This window comes from Magnolia sinica, chromosome 13, assembly GCF_029962835.1.
Source record: "Magnolia sinica isolate HGM2019 chromosome 13, MsV1, whole genome shotgun sequence".
In the NCBI taxonomy this organism is placed as follows: Eukaryota; Viridiplantae; Streptophyta; class Magnoliopsida; order Magnoliales; family Magnoliaceae; genus Magnolia; species Magnolia sinica.
In genome coordinates this window covers 24,987,897-25,010,686 of record NC_080585.1, presented here as the reverse complement: position 1 = coordinate 25,010,686, position 22,790 = coordinate 24,987,897, and the positions used below count along the sequence as shown (strand labels likewise).

Below are 22,790 nucleotides of genomic sequence, written 5' to 3'. Positions count from 1 at the left end.
AACATGATCAATTTTATTAATGACTTGGCCCTATAACAATTGTCGTGCTTTACAACCATATATAAATAAAAGTGAGAAACTTGATAAATACCTGACATGCCTATTGAAGTAGACGATCAATGTAGGTGTTCAGGAGGATATGATCGAAGTATGAACAATTGAATTGAAACTTAGATGAACATGGTGATCTGGCAACTTAAGGTCACATATATTTACCCTACTTTTAAGATAAACTACTACAGCAAGAGCTGCTGGGAAATGGTGAACTAAACTAGGTAAAGTAAGATAGACATGAAGGTAAATTAGAGGTAAAAGTGTGTGTGTGTGTGTGTGTGTGTGTGTGTGTGTGTGTGTAGATGTGTTTGGCGTTGGGCCTCGAGCTCTTCTTCTTATTCTTCTTTCATAGCTTTCTTAAGGCGGTGAAAGCCTCTTGTTAGGCTTTTAGATCCTTCATGCAGGTGTTTCAGATACTAATCTCTTCTTTAGCAAATTAGGACTTGCCTTGAAAAGAAATGACTCCGGACTCGCTGGCTTCTCGAATCTTCTTCTATAGTTGATTATTTGCGCAGATGTTCATGGCCCACTAAAGACTAGGCCTAGGATCAATGAAGTTCCTCCGATGAAGACAACCACGCTAAGTTTCAGGGAGCTCAAGGATTGATCTCTATCAAACATGGTCACTTAATACTTCTTGGTGGCTCACCTCATCCACTTCGAGATGTTAGATGGTCTGAATATCAAACCACCTCCTATATTTAATCATCCCTGAGGTAATGGTCTAGAGTGCTGGATGGATTTGACCCCCGATATTGATCTTCCATTTGGACAAAACAGATCTCTCATTCTCTTGATTTTGATCATCATATAGAACGAGACCTGATATAAGTTCAGTTGTCCCTTTACGATCCGGTTCTGAGACTGCATTTGGGTTGGCTCGAAAGCTGATTCAACCCCTTGGTTTTCAAAATCTTCTGGATTGTTGTTGGTTCTCCGAACATCTTTGGGAAAATCTCCCATTATGGAAGGATTGTGACAGACAACCTTACCAATGGGATCATATCCAGTTATGAGATAGGATACGTTTGATTGACAGATCTTTTATAGACGTGCCAGGCACGTTGTCTTATTCAATGGGCATGTTAATCGTAGCCACATGGCATGGGATGAATAACCCCCCTTAAAGGGCCTGATAAGAGTTCGTACCATCGCATTAATGACATAATATGTAACGCCGAAGGAATATCAAAAGAAAATATCTTCATATGTGAGTATGAATTTTGCATATGCCAAACATAGTGTCTCCACGTGATATCTTCCTCTTGGTCCATAGGATGTTGAAATTGGGTGTAAACAAGGGCCCACTCAAGGATGCCTTTTTTAATATTGGTGGGGCCCACCACTATACTACTTTGCCAGCAATGGATCTTACTACTAAAATAATGTTAAAACTCATTCCATTGGTTAGACCTGCTACCATTCTTCTAACGACAATTCTAAAATCAGATTTCCAACATGTGAGGCCCTACATAAATGTATGATTCAGCTAAGTTACACTTTAACTCTTCCTTTGACATAAATTTCATCTAACTCTCAATCTAACCGTTTCGATCAAGATCATATGGTGGAGCCCACCTTGAGTAATCGTGATTACCTATTGTAAGGTCCACTAGATGAGATGATTGACATGCATCTCTTCCTAATACATTGTCAAATCTAATAATAAGATCTCTACATTACTAGATTGCTCATACATCTTAATCGTGTGGTGGGCCACCATCTTATGGTACAATTAATGATATGTAACTCACCCATGATCACATGCAATTAGGAAGGGTACACTACACCAAAATCTTCATTCAGGAACGGTTTTAAACCGTTCCTAAATACTTAAGGAACGGTTTAATAGTCCATAGATGAGGCGTCGCAGAAAATCAGGAACGGTTCAGAACCGTTTTGAGTACTGTTTCAATTTTTTGAAACGGAATTTTAGGAACGGTTTTAAACCGTTCTGGTGCCAAGAGTCATATTTGAGAAGAGTATTGTTTTCTTCTTTCGGAACGATTTTAAACGAAAAAACCTGCTATATAAAATAAAATATATTTAAGCCATATTCATTTAAGAATCAAAAGATGGTAAAAACAACCATGATGTAATTTGAAACATTATTTATCTGACTTGCAAACCTGACAGTAAAAACTAAAATCTACAATGGAAGATTTCAAAATAAAAAGACAATTCAATGAAAGTCTGTCAAGCAGATGAAGAGCTCCACAATGTGATGGCCTTTTATGTACCTAACTAACAAGCAACAAGTTAAAAATAAGAACAAAAGCATGTGAATAGATTGAAAGAACAACTATCAAAACAGTGTGAAAAAATTTGTGACAATGGAACATACATACGGGGGACTGTTGTTAGTTGACTCACCTAGTTTTTGGATATGCTTGATGCACTCTTGACCCGAGGGGAGCTCGTTCTAGACCAAATGAGGCAAACTTGTTCACTTGCTAGGTGCAAAAATGCATCTCCTGTGAAATCTATAACAACATAAGAACACTGCCTATGGTAGTTCAACAAGGAAACTCCAGCAATCATCTTAACTGAAACTTGTAATGCATATAGAACTAGCAAAAGGTAGAGATGCTGAAAATTTCTGCTGAGGAATGTTCAAAATCCAGAATGTAACACTCTAGATTCTTATGAGAAATGCATCATGTACATTGTAAAAAGATATTTGGAATGGCATTGCAGGTATAATTGGACTTGCTTTCCAGGCTAATTTAGAATGGCATTGCAGGTATAATCAAGAATAGAAATCAGACCAAAGTTCTGAAGTTTTCTAGAATATATTTCTGAAGAGGAATGAGTTAGAAGCATTGCCTTCAGCTTCATCTTCCCATCATTAGCCATAAACCTGCAGATTACATTAAAATATTAGTTGTCAATGCACACATATCTCCCATAATCCAAAAAGAACCAGGCTAATAAACTGAGAGCCCCTTGGGTGGAACTTTCATAAGATCCACCCCATTAAAATATTAGTTGTCAATGCACACGTATCTCCCACAAACCTGCAGATTACATTAAAACCATTCTTCTAATGTTCCTTGTCAAGATGAAAGAACTACCTAAAAAGTGCAGTATTCCAAAAACTAGGTAGGCCACACCATAGGAAACAAAAGAATATTGATGACTTGGAAAGAAGAGAAGGAACACTGTGGGGCTCCACAATGAGTTCTCCATTTATTAAACTTTCAAATCCCAAAAGCGGCATATGCATGAAGTTGGAAATCATCATTAGTATGGTTTCTATAATTTAAAGGACAAAAAAAGAAACAAAAATTATCATTAGTATGGTTTCTATAATTTGAGCAAAAATTATATGTTGATGAACCTGCAAAGAAGTGTCACGAGAAAAGAAAAAAATTGAACATAAGGAGCAATAATAGTTCTTAAAGAAAAATAAATTTGATTTAAATAGTCATTCATTTCTTCAACAAGCTGGCTGGTGGATGTAATGGAACTAGCTTCAACAAGTTGGCTGGTGGATGTAATGGAACTAGCTTCAACAAGTTGGCTAGTGGATGTAATGGAACTAGCTTCAACAAGCTGGCTGGTGGATGTAATGGAACTACCCTTCACCATTTCCTGAAAATAGGAGTAAAGCAAGCAAAGAATTCTAGTTAATGTAATGGAACTAGCTTCACAACCATTGATTGCTCCAACCATTAACAAAAGGCATATACTGCACCTATGCATCATGTTTATCAAAATATCCCAAATATCACAAATCATATAAGATTCCAAACAATTTAGAATTGATCAATCACTGTGAAATGCCAAGTTATTTACCCAAGGCATGTTTTGTCCCACAACACTATAATGCAGATGCATAAGAGATTAGGTTATCTGGCAAGTAATGCAAATGCATAAGAGATTAGGTTATCTAACAAGGAATGTTTTGTTCCACAACACTCTAATGCAAATGCTACCTTGATGCCTGGTGGAGATGTTGAAAGTAATGAAAACCAATAGAAAAAGGTTAGCATTTCCAAAAAATGAGCTTTTCTAGAGATATAACCATGAGAACATTGTATTAAGTTACTATTGTAAAACACAGTTTGTGAAGTAGAGCCCTCTCAAAAGGAAATTGAGGTTTTCAGTTTTAAAAAAAGATAAATACATCTTGGTTTTTAGTTGGCATGGACGAATGGAAAATCAAGTATGCTCATGATGAAAGGATTGAATTCATCGTCTGGAACTCAGTTTTGGAAACTGTTGCAAATTTCATTCACTGAAATGTCCTGTTCATAGCCATTTACTTCCCTTGTCATTCAGTTAAATACCTATGCCAATAAAATCTATCAAGTTCTACCATGCATCACAATATTATGCGAATCCACCGCATCCAACTTATGTGAATCAGTTGGATCATGCCACAGTCAGAAGAAAACAGATTTGATAAACACGTGATTGTTAATGAAGGGAAAGTACCATAACTCAAGTCAACAAGTCCTACTAGTTATATAATTGGATCAGAGAAGGCCAATGCATCTCCCATGAATTGAGATGCCATACAATAATAAAGGCTTGGACATGACAATATGCAGTTCTAAGACATAGGAAGAATATTCCTGCAAATAAAAAGGGTCTAAGTTTGATTGAATTGTAATGAACAAATTCACTTGATCAAGTCAATTCAAATTGAGTCAGTCAATACTTACAGCAAGCTAGCTTGGGTTTCTCTAAATCTAAAGAACCTAGTCAAAAGTACTTTGGCATTTTGATCAATAGCTCAAAAAAACAACAATCTATAGCCATTTGAAAACCAGCCAATCTTAAAAGTAAAAAGGGAATAGTACAAACATTATTTAAAAAAGAAAAAGAAAGGGAACTTGTTCACCTGCACCATGGGTTGTTGGTCAATTCTATTGACCATTCATTTGTTTTACATACACACAGTCCACCTATTATAAAATAAAAAAAGAAGAGAGATTTAGAAAAAAAACAAAAACAAAAACAAAATTCAAATTCCAGCCTCCATGTTGTATTGGATGTATTTGACTGATACCGGCGATGTACCCAATGCATGCCCCTGTTTTTTTTTTTTGGATGGACTCATATGGACCTGACTGAAAGGGCACTCCTCCAAATGCCTCGAACAATGGGGCAGTGGTACAGTTTGTCATGCAACCATTGATACCACCATATGCCAACTACAAATAGCAGAGTTTGTATGAGAGGCTGAGTGCGAAGGGATTAGCCCCCATATATACGTCAGCCAAAAAAAAAAAAACAAGAATGTGACCAAGATGGAAAGGGGTCAAAGTAGCCGAGACTTCAAAATAGACGATAATGCTAACACAAACTCAATGCGAATGGGGATCCAAGATATAGAGAATTCATTACAACCATCCAACAGCGCTGAGTTCGAACATTCAGTTGCAGAGTGTTTAAGCTTTGGTTCACAGAATGAATTTGGTAAACTTATCTTAATATGCAAGGAACTTGGCAGCATCAATACCCGTCTTCAGAACATTTGTAATCCCATAAGTCCACTCGGCAGCTATGATGCACTGACTAGCATATTTGGGCCATGTGCCATCCGTGACAATGCCTAGCAGATGAACAGTACATGCATGCCAAGTGTATGGAAATGCAATGCACGATAACTTAGATAAACAGGTCCAAAATTGGATCATTTTCCATGCAAAATAGCTAATTGCTCCAGTACCTTATCACGTCATCTTCCACTAATTATTGCCGTTGGGAAATAGTTTGCAACATCCCGCACGACTTCACACATCTGTCAACAAGTTGCAACAAATTATGATGTGAAGAAAGCCTTTTAGCCCAACTTCAGCATAGAAAACTACCAAATGCAGGCTTTCTGAAAATGGCAGTCACAAATGTGTTAAAAGAAGAATAATAGAAAAATGTAGTTTGAGCATCCAAGTAAGGAATTCTCTAGACAAAAGGGTGGAAATGGTCTAAAAACTCATATGAATGGAATACCTTCTCATTTCTAGAACTACAGTGCATTTATGTCAGGTGACTGAACATTTGTAGAAGGAAGCCTTCTGCATGATACAAATAAAATAAACACAATTAAATCCTTGTAGCATGTTTGTATACATATAACATATCTATATAACATAAACAAATCACATTAAAAAAAAAAAAAACGAAAAAACAAAAAACAAAATGAAACAAAAATTAAAAAAAAAAAAAATGAGATGATGATGCATGTCAGAGGATACATATTTCAACAAAAAAAAAAATGGAAAACAAATTTACTAGGTTGAACTTCAATAAAAATCTCATATGAAATTGTAAACCTAAATATGCATGTTTTAAGTACACCTTAGAATCAGGCACCTTCACATATTCTACAGAAACAAGAATATTTTCAAGCTTCAGATCTCTGTGAATAAGTCGCAAGTCATGCATAACTGTGAGAAGTAAAGAATACAAATAACATACCTGGAGCATTTTAACATAGTACTCCCTGCTGCTATACTTGTCCACAAAAAGTAAATTGTTGCGGGACTCCAAGTAACTAACTACTAAGAGAGAAGCATGTGGAAACGATAGAATACGGAAAGCAATGAACCATTCATAGAGTCGACAAAGTAATCATAGTAGACCGAAACTAACCCAAAAGAAGAAGAAGAAGAGGATAGAATGATTCTTCTACAATTGACACTAGATAAACCCATTTCACATTCCAATGATGCCTGCCAATTTCTCAAAAAAAAAAAAAAAACACAACTCAATGCAACTCATATCAAGAAAAACATCAAAATCCCAGCAACATAATCAAATAAAGGAGGAAAAAATACCACAACACATACTAGAAATTCATTAAAGAAACCAAAAAAAAAAAAGCCATCACCATCATAGGCTAGGCCAATTGAACCAAGCAACTCTTTTGCTACATTCTGTTTCTTTACAGGCATTGACTCTATATTAAGCATATCCATTTGTTTTAAGAGGTAATCAGAGAGTTGCTCAGCCCCTGCTAATTGTGAATTCATTGTGTTATATTGATTATGCAAAGACTGGATTTGTCAATATATAAAGTTTGAAAATGTCAATATCATAGCCCCTTGTCCAACAATGCAACCTGCAGCATACAAAAGAAAAAAAAGAAAAGAAAAAAAGACCACCTGATTGCATAAAAATATGAAAATTGCAGCCAATGCTGACAGATGGTGATTGAGAAGCTTTTGACCAATCAGGTATTTGATTACTTTAAACATGAGGAATTTGTATTCACAAAAATATTGTTGCTTTGTGATTTTCTAAGTTGTGAATCAAATCTTTCTTAGTACAAGACTCCTTTAATACAATGGAATATCAGAGAAGTGAAAAGAAGAATGAAGAAAATGTAAACTTGTCTGTCCTTCTGCATATGCCACTTCAGTGTCCTTCCTGCTTCGGTTTTTCCTTCTCGAATAACACAAAACAGACAGAAACATAGAGCATAAATCGGAGAAATGAAGGGAAGAAAATATAAGGAAAAAAAAAACTTTCGGAATGAATTTTAAGTTTTACTTGTACTTAAATGCCCTGTCATCTAATTAGTGGCACACATGAATCTATTAGTGATGGAGAGTAATGTCTGGTGGGCAGAGCCGTTTGTAGAACTCTTGCCAATCTAATTAGTGGCACACACGAAATCAAAGCTTAACATTTATTTTGACTGCACAAAATGGGAGAGCTAATCACTCAAAGTAGATCCATGTGGTAGTAGGAATCTGCTTGTTGTGGATAAAACACATACATCATGATGGCCCCCACAGCTTTTCCAATAGTGCACAGTACTGACTTTGGTGTTGTGTGCCACACTATGCAATCCGAGTCCGAGCACATGCAAAAGAAACATTCAGTTCATACGCAGAACAAGTCCACAATTAAATCATATATCATGAGCTTACGTTTATTTTGACCATGCAAAATGGGGGAGCTGATAGCTCAAAGTAGATCCATGTAGTATTAGGAATCTGCTTGTCATGGTAAGCTGATTAATGAGAGAAATAGATGGCAGAAAACAGACCTTTTTTCGAATGGAAAAACTCTTTGTTTTTAGCTCCCTTTTGTAAATAATGATGAATTTTGTGCTTAGAATCAATCAGATCCTCTAGAAAAACCCAAAAGACCTCCTAACATACTCAATAGATGGCATCCAGATAATGGCAGATGGTCGGATTTTTGCAACATATCACAGGATTCCTTCACAACACATCACAATCTACTTCAAACGATGTATCACAAGCGGATTGTTGCAAACAGCATATGGGATATCACAAGACGACAACAGATGGTGTCCAGCTGATTCTTCAAACATAAGATAAAACCAGTTCCTATAAATCACAAGCTGATTTTCCAAACCAAATATCGCAGGATGACAGCAGATGGTGTACATAGAAACACAGAGTAATTTAAAAATAAAAATAAAAACAATGACTAATAGCAATGCTCAACAAGAGAGGGACCTAATTTCAGAAAATATCACTTACTAATTTTCCATAACTTTCAAAAAAAATTGCAATCATCCAACCATACAACCATATGGGCCGACTCATGGGTAGAGAAAAAAAAAATGGAACTCAAATGCGATCCATACAAAACATTCCTTGTTGAGACATTTCATCAAACAGTTAGCATACATGACATACAGCAGATTATATACAATGGATTTTTCAGTTTTTACAAGTGAGGCCATTGTTCAGTGACCTAAATTCTGATATTATATATGATCCATGCACTAAAAATCTGAAAAAAGGGGCCCAACTTTAATGCAGGGGCATTTTCACACTGGGCTCGAGTGGGGTCACCTGTTGGATGCAGGGGCACACTCGGGGTGGGTGACCTATGCGATTTGGGGCTCACGAGAGAGGTCTCGTATTCGAGACTCCTTACCAGGGGTAATTTATGCCCATTTCACACCGGGCTCAAGTGGGGTAGCCCATGGGATGCGGGGACACACTCGGGGTGGGCGGCCCATGTGATTTGGGGCCCACGAGGGGGGTTCGACCAAGGTCCTAACCCATAAGATGTGGGGCCTGGGCTATGAGATAAAGGGATTAATTCTTCATGCTCTAATAGTTCGAGCTTTTAGAGCAAGTGGTTAATTGTCTTGCATCAAATTGGTATCAAAGCGGGAGGTCTCGTGTTCGAGACTCCTCACCGGGGGTGATTAATGCAAGGGCATTTTCACACTGGGCTCGAGTGGGGTCGCCTGTTGGATGCAGGGGCACACTTGGGGTGGGTGACCATTGCGATTTGGGGCCCACGGGGGAGGTCTCGTGTTCGAGACTCCTTACTAGGGTTGATTAATGCGCATTTCACACCGGGCTCGAGTGGGGTAGCCCGTGGGATGCGGGGACACACTCGGGGTGGGCGGCCCATGTGATTTGAGGCCCACAAGGGGGGTTCGGCCAAGGTCCTAACCCATGAGATGTGGGGCCTGGGCTATGAGATAAAGGGATTAATTCGTCATGCTCTAATAGTTTGAGCTTTTAGAGCAAGTGGTTAATTGTCCTGCATCAAACTTGTATAAAATGAAAAGAAAAAAATTAATAATAACTGGTAATTTACTAACAAATTGGAGATTGGTAAAGAACATGATCATTTATGTTTTTCATGTAAAAGTATACTCAGATGACTGAATGACTGAATATCTCACTTTGTTGGAGTGCGACACAAAGCACCCTACAGACGAGTGAGACAGAACCTTCAACTGACAACACCACAACACCACCATAGCTTCTTTCCTCTCCTCCACCACACTCACTTTCTCCCAGAAAACATTCTCGTCATTTGTTCTGGACCCGTTTTCACAGAGAGAGGGAGGGAGAGTGAGAGGGGGATCGAGAAAGAGGGTTGAGATCGGGAGAGGGAGATCGAGAGAGAGGGTTGAGATCGAGATAGGGAGATTGAACGAGGAGGGAGAGTGAGAGGGAGATCGATAGAGAGGGTTGAGATCGGAAGATCAAAAGAGAGGAGATTGAGAGAGGGAGAGGGAGAGGGAGAGGGAGAGGGAGATTGAGACGGAGATGGAGACGGCGATGGAGATGCAAAACGAGGAATTTAGGGCTTTTAGCGTAAGAAAAGGGTTAAAACTCATCAGTAGTATGCGGTAGACATAGAGCAACGTGCCTCTTGGGCCTTGTGGGGTCCACTCAGAGGTTTTTAATCGAATCTGTTCCGTTCATCTGTTTCAAAATAAAACAATAAAACAAAATAAGAAGATCCAACACTCGATTGGGACACACCAATAAAACAGTGGAAAGAACCATGTATAACATAATGAATCCAGTACGGTTCCTTACCATTTCAAATCACAAACGGCTTCTGAACCAAAATTTGAACTGTACCAGTTCGACAATTTTGGTGTAGTGATATGATCATCAAAGTATACTTATTGTCCATTCCTTCAACGTGGGGCCCACTACACTTGATTAATGTATGATCTATACTGGTTGTTTAAATCCATACTTAGTAATCCATCATACTCAATTGATGAATTTGATGATACAATGTTTGGAATTAAATCAAATCCATCATTTGATCAAGATGAATCTAATAGATCATAAAGTTACCAATATGTACATAACAAGTTTATCTTCATACATATTTGAATCCAAGTTACAAATCATCCAAGGCAATGAGGTGGTGGCTACTTTCATGATCATGGATCCATTTAGAGGTCCCACTACGGGTCTTGATGATGGATCTACATGTATACAAAGTTAATCATGAAGTAATCTCTTTATCATATCAAATAAAAGGTACATCGAGCAATGCCCACTTTGTCTATCGGGTACCTGACTGCACCCAGACCCAACCTTAGTGGGGCCGGCCCACCATACTGACATGGCAACATGTGGCGCCATACTGCTCACATGGTAGCATGTGGAGCCAACAATGCTCCCCAGCATGTGGTGGCTTGTGCATCTACTACATGGCAGCGTGTATCACCCCACATGCTTAGTATGGTCTGAAATTGCATGGATTGACTACTACAGGACACAAAAGGTTAACAGAACTTAAGCCAAAGTAGGTCCAATCATATAGACTAAAAAAGATGCAACATTATAAACAAATAATCTATAAGGTGAGATAGTGAGATAGTGTGTGAGATATGTTAACTATTTAACACCTAACATACATTTAATTATGCATTTATATAATTCAACAAATTAAACTTACAAATGTAAAGAGAAATGTGTACAAATAACAATCCCAAACACAAACATGTATAATGGTTCGACTAGTCTATTCCACTCCTGACAGACGCACTCTTCTTGAGTGTACCACTACTTCACTATCGAAGGTTTTTCCTAAACTAACCATTAACATACACGTACACACCCGTGTAAGAGAAACACATTTTTTCTAATGTCAATGGCTCCTATTGCGACTTGGTTTTCTATCAGCTAACTAATAACCGTCGAAGGCTCCCCATGTAGGCGAACTACAATAAAATTGTGAATTTGCGACAGACTTAAGTTTGTTGTAAAGCGCAATTAAGGAGGGGCTCGGTTCGTCGTATAGTCTGTCGTGGTTTGCTGGGTCGCAAAAATTAAATGAAGGGATCTGTCGCAAAACTGTGACAGTTTCAGTCAGTCGCAAATAAACGACGGATCCTATCCATCACAAAAATTAAAAATCCATCACTAAATTATGGAAAAAAAAAACCCTAGATTATTTGTCATTATAAAATTTGGCAATGGATACAGTCTAAGAGCAATGACGGACTTCAAATATGTGGATTTTTTACGTTCAGAAATTAACGATGGATTTGGTCCATCGCTTAAATTTCTACAAAAAATAAAAAATAAATAAAGAAAAAAAAATCAGTTTGTTTTAAAAATTTGTTGCACCTAATAGTTATCCAAAAATAATAATAATTTCACAAGATTCTTTAGTAAGAACCCCATTCACAATTCAAAAGAATGAAATGAATAAGAAACGAGACTAAATATCATTTTGGACATGTTTGGATGCTTAGTTGGCTTATGGATAAAACTGTAGCTAAAGGCATATTGCTACTGTTATAGTCCGTAGCATGACTGTAGCAATGGGTGTTTAACTAAAGGTTAAAATGTATTGCTACGGATTAAATTCGTAGTGATATCTATCACTACATGTCGATAGCTACGGATATAATTCGTCCGTAGCTATATTTTACGTTGTACATACAGCTACGGATAATAGAAAAAAGTAGATGAAAAAAGTTAGCAATAGCTGCGATTATTTAACAAAAGCTACGGCTAATATTCGTAGCTAGTTTAAAATAGATATAGATATATAACAATGGTATGGTGTCTGTTACCATCGCAAGAACCTGCTGTGATTGATTGACTCATCTAAATGCAATAAGGAAAGAAAACAATGGATTCATATTACAAATAACAATCAAATCATACAATGCATCCTACATTCACATTTCTAAATAAACAAATTTCAGAATACAACGCACAACACTAAATACTTTGAAAAAGATGATTGTGGGTGTTACGTTACACACTCGCCACACCTCCAAGATGATTGACAGCTTTGACAAACTGCCCATGCAGTTCCCTAGTCCATCTAATTCTCTGTTTGCTAGATGCAACCACTGTGGACTTCATCAAAGTATGAGCAACAGAGGTACCTACCGAAGGATTAGAACATTGATACATTACCTGTGAGTAATAATCATCAACTATTTCTAAGGCACCAAAATGGAAAACTGAGAAGTACCATATAGCCCAAAAACAGAAATCTGATAAAGAAGACTAACTAAAGATAGGGAGAAAGATAGGGACGCTCACCCCAAAATCTGAGAAAGCACAAAAAGCACATACGTGTGCTCCATACATTGAAATAGGAAGCATAAAAGAAATACAACCAATGAATGAGCTATTATTGCCGAAGGGTGTAACTTTTAGTAGAACATGCACTTTACCATTCACATATAGAGTACAAAATGGGTCGACCAACCGTTCATAATGGAGAACTCATCCTTGCATACCTGCAAGGCATGATGGCAATGTGACATTTGCCTATTGAAATGGAACAATTCAGTCAAACCCATCTCTTTAAAAATGAATTTAAACTGTTTTAGATATCCCAATGAACTTCACTTGTTTGACTTCCTGTTTTGTTCATACAACAATGAAGCACTTTGGCCTCTGCAAAAAACAAAATGACAAGTGGAATTCTGCATATTTACTAGTTTGCATTGGAACAAATAACCAACCAATTAAAAATCAGACACTTCCAAACAAAATTCTTGTCAATTACAAGAGATGAACTGATAATTTGAAGATATACCTTCCAACAGGTATTTAACGATATTCAGCTTAAAGTACACTTCCATGCAGCAGCAATTTCTGCAAGTGAAAGCATATGGACCCAGAATGATGCCAGTTGCAACCATTGTCACATCCACAAGTGATTGCAAGGATCAAGAAGTAAAAAATCATGAGTGAATGGCATGCATATATGTAAGATGTGGCAGCTTCTGAGTTCAACATCATATTTATAGACTAACAACAGAGGGGGACAAAAGAATGAAAGAAAAATAAAAAAGAACTCAACCAAGAAAAAGACTTGGACTTAGTTGCCAATCTGGTTCAGTGCCATGGGCCCACGAGTCATCCACAGAACTTGACTCCAGATTCAACAAATTGGTCTGAGTAGAAAAACAAAAATTGGGTGGGCACAGTCCAAAAATGGCCAGTCTGACCCGCTTCCTATCAGTACATTTTGCCATCTGCACTTTGTGCCTCATGCCAAACGGCTCTGCTTCCACAAAATGCAAATTAGGTTCTAATGCAACATTAGCTTTCCTCTGGAACTACAAAACTACGATACCTGATTTTATTTTATTTTTAATGAATAACATGGTACCTGCGAGTTCTGGACAAGCACATCAATTGCAGCCAAATAGGGAGCTACAGTCAGGGATTTATTGATGAAGTGCACATGATCATGAATCTTCTTCTCTGACACAAAGTTCCACAGCTCCATTTCAAACTTGGGAGTGGCAAAAGGATAAGACTTTTTGTGGGAAAGGGAAAGTAAAACCATGGTTATTAAGGGTTTGGTCCAGCTGATTCAACAAGAGTTTTGATGCTGTGGAGTTGTGACAGTTGCACTGGGGCGTGTTTAGATGCACAATTGATGTAAATGCCGACATTCAGCTTAATCAAGAAGAGACGAGAAAAATTACAATGGTAATTCAATTCCTCAAGTCTCACCTCAACCAAACTAACTAAATCGTCTTCCCTTTTGAGGCCAACCATCTTCCACATCCTTCCACATCTGGGCAGTTCTAGGAAACCTCTCCTTTAGCTTCCCAACAATCTCTTGTGCCTGCTCCATCTTCAAGTCCTTATTTGAAAAAGTCCATTGCATCCCTGTACCTCCCATGAATGTTGCAATGCCAAAAGACAAATGGCATTCTTCAGAACATGAGTCAAAAAATGATTTTATTCATGACCATGACAACTTACATCCTACATTTCATATGCAAACATACATACATATATATAATAGGTAAGCTGCATTCAAACCAAGAAAGCAACTCATATCCAATTTCAAATTAGAATTTCCATTTAAGAATTGAAGAGAACTGACCTATGTAGAAGAGAGTCAAGAAATTGAACCAACTACCAATTATAAAAACAACCCACAAGCCCACAATCACCTGCACAGATTCTTTTTCCCAACATCATTTTATGTCCAAATAACAAGAGCAATAAGATATCTTTGTATGAGAAAAATTACCATCAGATATTTTCTGAAGTCCCAATGATAAAAGCATTGTTCATTTCTTGTCTCAATGACAAAGCGATGCTCACGAAAAGGTCTTCAAGTAAGATAACCTCAGGAAGTTTTGGCAGAGACCTGATTTTTGGAAAGAAATAATACAATCAATAATTCATAAAAATAGATAACTGGACTAACTGATTTTTTTCATGACAACAAAACAATAAAGGGAATGTTGGGTCTTTGGCATTGTCAGAGCCAGTTGCTTCCTTGCAAACCCATGTTGCAATTCTGATTAAAGTTTAAGGAAAATACCACCGAAGAAATGTTGTGGCCACAACAATCATGTACATAATTCTTCCAGAAAATACAGATCATTGACAAGTAGAGGACTGATTTCCACAATCATCACCTGGTTTGCCAAAAGAATAAGAAAATTAAAATGAGTCCATGCAATCCTTGATGGATGGAAAGAAATTTCAGCAAAAGTTGTTTGTGGAGTGTCTGTGTTCATTCAAAACTGAGAAGATGCTGATGTATTATCCTTTCTTCTTTTTTGAAATATATTTTAGTCATTCATGAAATTAAAAATAAATAATTAAAAAAAAAAAAATCTACTTGAAGTGTCCCTCACACTAACAGCTAGCTGAAAGTTTGTATCTTTGTAATTCTAATGTGTTATATATTTATGTATTTGATGCTCAACTCTATTTCATTTGCCCAAAAAAAAATTGATTGATTACTGCAGACTGAGGTTTTCTAATCCCACCTGTGCATTACCCAGCCCATCTATATGCAGGCATGTGCGGTGAGCGTCCAAGCCATCAGCAGGTGGACCCCGCTATGTACATTCCCTTGCCCACAAGTCATGACAGTCTGCTCCTCATTGGGGCATGCCTAAAAAACAAGGTTTCTTTGACAGTGACAGCCATTTGTGTGCTCTGGCCCACATGATGAGTGGACTGGCCTGATTGTTGGAGCAGGGCATCTATGACATGGTAAACACGTCAGGTGTGCTTGGATCTTGTGTATTGCACATGACATCTTTACATTCAAAAACAAGAATGTAACTTAAACCAATTCAACCCAGATACTTCACTAAGGGAAGCAAAACCCTTAGTCATTGACGATAACCTAGATACTTCACTAAGGGTGTTGAATCGATAACCCATTTACTCTCAATCACAGTTTCCTACCTATAAAGAAACACACATAACAAGAAACCCAAACAATGAAAGAATCAAACCAGTCCACAAAGGACCAGAATTGTCTACAACACCTATTTTACACAGCTGCATTAAGCAATGAAAATGGTTTTCGATAAATCATCCAAAAACTGGGTTTTACCCTATATCTCCACAATTTTGCCGAAAAAATTGATATGGGTAATTTCAAAACTATGCAATAAACGAAAAGAAAAATTAGAAGCGGGTCAATTAGATATCAATAATCGGCCCACGGATTGATCTGATTTTAGATGAATTCATATAGGAACATGTTCCGATTGCATACCGACAAATATTTTGATGAAGAGGGTTTTCATGAACTAATCCAAGCTTCAAATCCTGATTGCTTTCACCATTGCTGCAAACTGAATTTGCCCATGTTCAGTTTAGAAAGAAGGAGAAGAAGAGGTGAGGTGACTAGTATAGGGACAAGTGAGTGAAGTAGATACTAAGTAAACTACATGACCCACACATATATGATTGTGCCTAAGCTGAATTCGGTATTGCTTATGGGCTGATTGGTCAGTAACAGAATGAAATACAAAGTCACCTTCCTCGTGAATATTGCTGCTTTCAGGGGCACTTCTGTCACTAGGAGTTGGGGTCTCAGGTGCTGAAGGTGGGGCTGCTGGCGCAAGCGATTGCTGCTCTGTGCTTGCAGGTGCCATCCGGACAGTGGCGGTGCGTACATACACTGCTCTAGGTGCTGTACTCTCCTTCATAACTTTAACCTATAGGCAAAAAATTCGATCTCACTACAAGCAATACATACAGGAGGATTCGAGCCGGGACACAGCTCAAATATCCTATAGCTGTATTTAAGAGTGCCAATAGAGAGGGCAATGGTTGATCTAGCAAACAATTATATATGTACACAGACACACACACACACATATAGTTTACCAAATGCTGAGTATCAGATGGGATCATTCTACAACACCAACCAAATGCAAACCTATGGAAATATAATCCAAAAATGGGCCTCCAAAAAAAAAAAAAACTTTTCCAAAAATAATAACAAGAACATACCAGAAAATGATTATCTGGTCAGGCTTCTTTTTCCCCGAACTCATATAGAAATCTAGTAGAAGTTCCGTAGATACCAACATTTCATTGAAATGCGTTCACACAGAAATTAGTGAAAAAGAAAATGGAATGTTGGGTTTTTTTTTTTTTTTTTGTTCCATGTACTTGGTTGACACTTTCGGGTGCTCAATTGAATTTTAAGAAATGAAATTACAACTTCAACACTTGACCAGGGTTTTTTTTTTTTTTTTTTGTTCCATGTACTTGGTTGACACTTTCAAGTCCTCAATTCAACCACAGTCTCCCTAGAGCCAAGACAAGTTCACTTTCTTTATTAAAAATAAATAAATAAATAAACTGATAGAGCCAAGCTGACCCTGAAATGTTCTTGACTGCTAATCCACATTTTGTACAAATTTTTTTTTTTTTTTTTAAATAAATTGTATTATCATTTTTTAAAAAAGAATGTTTTGTCAAAATAAAAGGGTGATCAACAGATCTCCCAAGCAACAAATCTAAATTAAACCTACTCCTGAAAGAGGCTTGTCATGTTCCAACCATGACAACCTGAATGTGAGTGAATTGAAATCAGTTTCAAAGGTGCAACAAATGAGAAGCAGCCAAAACACTTAATAAGAACCTGGGTATCAAGAAGAATCAGCCTTTCAGCAGAAATCCTAAGTTCAATTCCCGTTGTACAATGCCTAGCCAATGCTTGTGTTTCTTTCGACTGCAATGTAAAAGGTGGGAGCATTCCTGCAAGCTAGAATAGCTCAAACTTATCTCTAATCAAACCTAAGAACTCAAATCTCTAATCACTAGCTTAAAATAACACCAGCATAGCCCTAACCATCAATTAGTCCAAAACAAAGGAACTGCATTTGAGTAGAAAACAGAGAAGTTTTCAGAGGATTTACGGGGCGAGCTCTTACTGAATCTGTAAAGCTTGTTTAGCATCGTCGATTTGCCAACATTGGTCGGACCACTGATGCTGATGACCGTGAAATCGGTATTTTTTTTCTTAAAAATATGAAAAATATAAATAAATTAGAGAGGAAAAAAAAAAAAAAAACCTCGACAATCATCCTTTTTGCCATCAATATGCACCAAGTAATACCATATCATGATAGTGTTAAAGGATTCTTATCTTTCCTTTCTTTTGTCTTTCAAGAAATTTTTCTTTAAAAAAATTACAAGGATCCTTTAATAATTTATGTTCTTATTACCTTTTTTTTAATGTAAAATTTCATTGGAAAAGCGGCATTTGTGTTTGTAGACCGATGGAAAAACATTTTTTGATTTTTTACTATCATTCCACAATAAATGTAAGTCAACATGATCGTAACCATTCATAAAAACATTCCAGATAGGTCATACATCAATTTGGTGTTTCGACCACTTAAGAAGTAAGAAATCATTAAAAAGAAAAGCTTTACAATTTTCATTGAAGAGAATATATATCATTTCATCTCTTATAAAGAGCAAAATAAAAATAATTTACCTTTTCTAAACGATTCCTTTTTTAAAGCTTTTTTCTAAATGATTCTTAAAGCCCCCACCAATTTAATATCTAGGGTACAAGTATGATTTGAATTGTAAATCGGGATTCAAATCATAAAATCATAGGATTCATATAAAAGGAATTCAATGGTGGGATTCAAATCATTTTGCTTAAGATTGTACTCAAATCGTAAATCATAGGATTTTGACAACACTGCTACCACCTAACAATCGACCGTCCACCTTAATTGGGCTAGGTTCTAGGGACCAGCAGACACAACAATTACAAGATGGAATTTGCATTAGACTATACATCGATATATAAATAATAGCAAAGACAAAGGAAAAACAAATTCATCATAACATTTATCATGTTTGCATTGACAAAATGTAATTCAAAGATGCTCACATTGATAATATGTAATTCAGATGTAAATGAGGTTACTAACCAGTCTGTCCCTTAGTAGAGGAATAGCCCCTTGAACTGACATAGGTCTGAGGATTTGGCAACTGGTGGTTCCTCAAGTACTCAGTGCGGCCCTGTACATCAAGATTTGACAAGAATAACTAACGGTCCATGGAAACACCAATAACAATATAATGTTTCATCAAGTACAGACCTTGGTTATTACGCAGACGTCAACATCGCTACCACTTCCCAAGTCATTGAAAATTCCAAAGCAAATCACCTCAGACACAAGCTTTATTCCTTCGTCTCTCTACAAAAGAAATCCCATCACCTTATATTTCATGTTAACAGTATCCAGAGATCTAGTATTAAGGACACACGTTTCTATCTTCATCAGTGAAGGCATGGGAATTCACAATTGTGCAATTCTAACTGAAAGATGGCAAAGAGAAACACATCCAAAAAAATAAACTACTTCTACAGTTCCACTGTCATGTCAAATCTTCTATGGTAAGAGATGTATGGAATGGTTTCCAAGAAATCAAATAAAATAAAGACCAGAACAGCTTCTACCATGAAATCATGTTAAATGGTCTAATTTAGTCTGAGACTCCTGTTTGCTATCCTTCTCGAAAGGCTAGCTTGGTTCATGAGGATGTGTCACTCTTTCTCAAAAGGATCTCAGCAGCTACAGGCTGCTCTGTTCTGGAAAAGCATCCATGCAAGCCCTACCTCTTTGGCACAACCTTCTGTGTTCTTTCTCAATGACAGCATAACAATGGTGACACAAAACATTGACTGAGGAGCAAAATGCAAATCTAGCAAGCAAACTTACAGTCAGGCCCTCACTATATTTTGACTCAAAGATGGCCATCGCAGCAAGAGAACCAGAACCTATGGTTGCAAATGGTAGAGTGTCAGTTGAACCGTGAGGGTATATCTGCACAAGATAATTGTTCAATCACAAAAATTTATGCAAAAAATGCTGCATCCTTCATATGCCTATATGCAAAATCAATCTTACAGTGTGCAAATGCGTTCCAGTAAAATCAACACCGCCAAGCACCAAAGCAGCACTAACATAACCTTGGTAACTGGTCAAGAGTTAAACATTGTCAGCCTCATCTAAAGTATCATGAAGTGTACAAAAAACTCCAATATCACAAATATAACATTTTTGAGGTCTAGAAAAAGATATGTTTACCTAAAAAGATGAGATTTCAAAAGGGTAAGAACAGTAATGACCCTTGATTCACGGCCGGTTGCATAATGGTGTAGCTGAAGCTGAGAGCTTACCATATCTAGATAAATACAAACAGAAATCAAGATGGAAACCAATATCACTATGAAGAGTACAAGTGATGGCAAATGTGAATGGCAGCAATAAACAGAAATCAAGATGGACAGGAACTGCAAAATTGAAATGGAAGAGAGAGAAATAGGAGAATTAGGGGTTTTATTTTTTAGGGTTTTGGGGGGTTCTAGGGTTTGGCGGAAGGATGCTTACAGGGAGGATCCGTTCGGTGTGGAAATCCCAAGAATTGGAGAGGAGAATGAGGGATCCGAAGGGTGGGAGACAGGACCGAAGAACTACCGTTCGTCTTCCCTGCCGCCGCTTCGAGCGAATTTGGAGATATGGCCACGGAGAGAGAGAGAGAGAGAGAGAGAGAGAGAGAGAGAGAGAGAGAGAATTGGGGAAGAGAGAGTGAGGGGATTAGGGAAGGGGGAGAGAGAGAGGGACGAAGAGAAGGGGTTAGGGAACGGAGTGAGGGAGAGAGAAACGGGGGGAGTTTTGGGCGCGGCTACGTTTTGAGCGTGCGCCCATTTCTGGGCGTTCGGACCCATGGACGGTCCTGGAAGGGGCTCCGTGGGGCCCACCATGATGTATTTTCTTCTTCTATTCTATCCATTAATTTTAATAAATAATTTCAAAAATAAAGTAGTTAGAAGGCCCAAGTGGACCACACCATATGATGCACATGTGATTTAATTTCCATGTACCCTACTGTGTGGTTCACTTTAGCCTTCAACTTAACTAATTTTTGGTTTCATGCCTCATAATGATATTTCAAAATATATGAATGGCTTAGATGGAATATATATATATTTTTAGACCTTGTAGCGCCCCTTACACCACCGTTAATTATTAACGGTGTGGCATCTTTTTAACTATGAATTAAAACCGTAGCAAATATAGTTACGGTTTAAATTCATAACAAAAAACTAACGTAGTGTGTATCCTTCGTCCTTTTTTTGATAATGGTGACAACATTGCCATCTTAACATGAAGATGGTCATCCAATGAAAACCTCTATGAAAAATTCTTTGTTTCCTTGGATCCCATTTCCATCCAATTGTTTTACAGCAACAATACCTGTTCAAAGAAGCACACATTCTCATTAGTAAAATGCAAATATTTTTCAAAATCTACATATTCTCAAATTGTTCAGAAGAATCTCCCATCTTCAAATCAAGACTAAAGAGTTTAGCTCCTGAAAATCCATCAAAACCAAGATATATGATCCTGAATTCAGAAAAAGAATCCTTCAGACTGAGATAGAAAACTCTATTATGTATTAATCTATCCTTGAAATACAAATGCAATAACGAGCAAAATGGCCAAACTCTATTACATATTAATCGTTCTATCCTCAAAAACAAATGCAATAATGAGCAAAATGGCCCTTTTCTTTTTAACCGCAATATTGTTATCCTTAGCATACACAGAATGTAACCTGGACCATACACATGTCATGTAGGCAAATGTGCCTATAAGTAGCCTTCCCATGTATTATAACAAAAGCATGTAAAACTTACATGGAGTGGAAGGCCTAGGATAAATCAAAGAACTCCATTTCAACTTGACGCTAAGGGCAAGATCTTCAGGTCGCATTCCAAGTTAGAAAATATAGATCTTATAATTCAAGCAAGGAATACCTAAAATGACCGGATATAGAAACAGGTGGTAGGCAGCAGTCCAGTGATAGCCAAAGCATGAATGTTCCTCGTAAATCAAAGCAAGGAGTATTTGGAATGGCAAAATGAAAAAATTAAAAATTAAAAACAAAAAAAGATATTAGGCAGAAATCAAATAAAAGCTGGAGCATGGATGTAATCCCAAATTTTATGGGATTATCAGCAACGTCACAGGATAGCCTGATCATAGAATTTGACCAATCTCATCATTATAAGTTATTCTTGCAATTACACTTCAAACAAATAAATTATTCGATAGACCAATAAATGTCAACTAATTTGATAGCCAGTTAACCGAATGAGTGTAAGTTTTCATTTTCGACCATCCAATAAATGTCCACCAATAAATTTGGTCCACTCAGTTCAAATTTCTCAATTTTTTATATCTCATTTTTCAAACTTACTTTTTTTATTATCTTAATTTTTTCTGAAATCTCAAAAAAGAAAATTTTCTAGAATCTCATTTTTAATTATTAAACTTCTCATTTCTTTCAAACTTCTCACTCTATTCTACTCGTCAAGAGCTTCAAAAAATTGACTGGTTACTCACCCTGATCGAGTTTCGGATGAGAAAGATATTGGGGATACAAAATTGATCAACAATACGCGAGTCATATCTTGCGATCCAACCATCAGATTTGAGTGAAATGTAATTAAACATATGAAGTTATTTACACTCAATATTCGACTGATCAAATTGTCCAAAATCTTTCTAGATCTAAAGAAATTGATCATGCCCATTTAAAGAGTGTTTTGGTTGGATCTGATTCGTGGATGTTCTTAATAATTTAGTACAAAATCTCAAAAACTTTCCATCGATAAATGTAAATCAATTTGATAGCCATATAATCGAATGAGTGTAATTTTTCATTTTCAACCGTCCAATA

At 37.1% G+C, this 22,790-nt stretch overlaps 1 protein-coding gene and 3 long non-coding RNA genes across 4 annotated transcripts; all 4 read right to left on the bottom strand.

Moving 5' to 3' along the window:
* Nucleotides 1-2,085: 2,085 nt before the first annotated feature.
* LOC131224067 (uncharacterized) lies at nucleotides 2,086-3,376 on the bottom strand. Its single transcript, XR_009160816.1, has 2 exons — nucleotides 2,428-3,376; nucleotides 2,086-2,294 (listed from the first exon to the last, which is right to left on the bottom strand). It is a non-coding gene; the product is annotated as an uncharacterized LOC131224067 (long non-coding RNA).
* A 1,431-nt stretch (nucleotides 3,377-4,807) lies between these two features.
* On the bottom strand, nucleotides 4,808-6,355 carry LOC131224066 (uncharacterized). Its single transcript, XR_009160815.1, has 3 exons — nucleotides 6,016-6,355; nucleotides 5,735-5,806; nucleotides 4,808-5,617 (listed from the first exon to the last, which is right to left on the bottom strand). It is a non-coding gene; the product is annotated as an uncharacterized LOC131224066 (long non-coding RNA).
* Nucleotides 6,356-13,467: 7,112 nt separating this feature from the next.
* LOC131223297 (uncharacterized) lies at nucleotides 13,468-14,212 on the bottom strand. The gene is made up of 2 exons (XR_009160378.1): nucleotides 13,906-14,212; nucleotides 13,468-13,797 (listed from the first exon to the last, which is right to left on the bottom strand). It is a non-coding gene; the product is annotated as an uncharacterized LOC131223297 (long non-coding RNA).
* Nucleotides 14,213-14,634: 422 nt separating this feature from the next.
* LOC131223296 (proteasome subunit beta type-7-B-like) lies at nucleotides 14,635-20,633 on the bottom strand. Its single transcript, XM_058218651.1, has 9 exons — nucleotides 20,435-20,633; nucleotides 20,132-20,228; nucleotides 19,952-20,021; nucleotides 19,763-19,867; nucleotides 19,139-19,237; nucleotides 18,968-19,058; nucleotides 17,659-17,774; nucleotides 15,082-15,178; nucleotides 14,635-14,904 (listed from the first exon to the last, which is right to left on the bottom strand). The coding sequence occupies exons 2-8, from the start codon at nucleotides 20,224-20,226 to the stop codon at nucleotides 15,110-15,112; spliced, it is 645 nt and encodes a 214-aa protein (XP_058074634.1). The 5' UTR covers nucleotides 20,227-20,228; nucleotides 20,435-20,633; the 3' UTR covers nucleotides 14,635-14,904; nucleotides 15,082-15,109.
* Between the last annotated feature and the right edge of the window lie 2,157 nt (nucleotides 20,634-22,790).

Coding starts and splice junctions, on each gene's coding strand:
- LOC131223296 (XM_058218651.1), bottom strand. CDS start 20,226: ATGGTAAGCTCTCAGCTTCAGCTACACCATTATGCAACCGGCCGTGAA. Junction 20,022..20,131: donor TTGAAATCTCATCTTTTTAG/GTAAACATATCT, acceptor ACTCTTGACCAG/TTACCAAGGTTATGTTAGTG. Junction 19,868..19,951: donor CTGGAACGCATTTGCACACT/GTAAGATTGATT, acceptor TATCTTGTGCAG/ATATACCCTCACGGTTCAAC.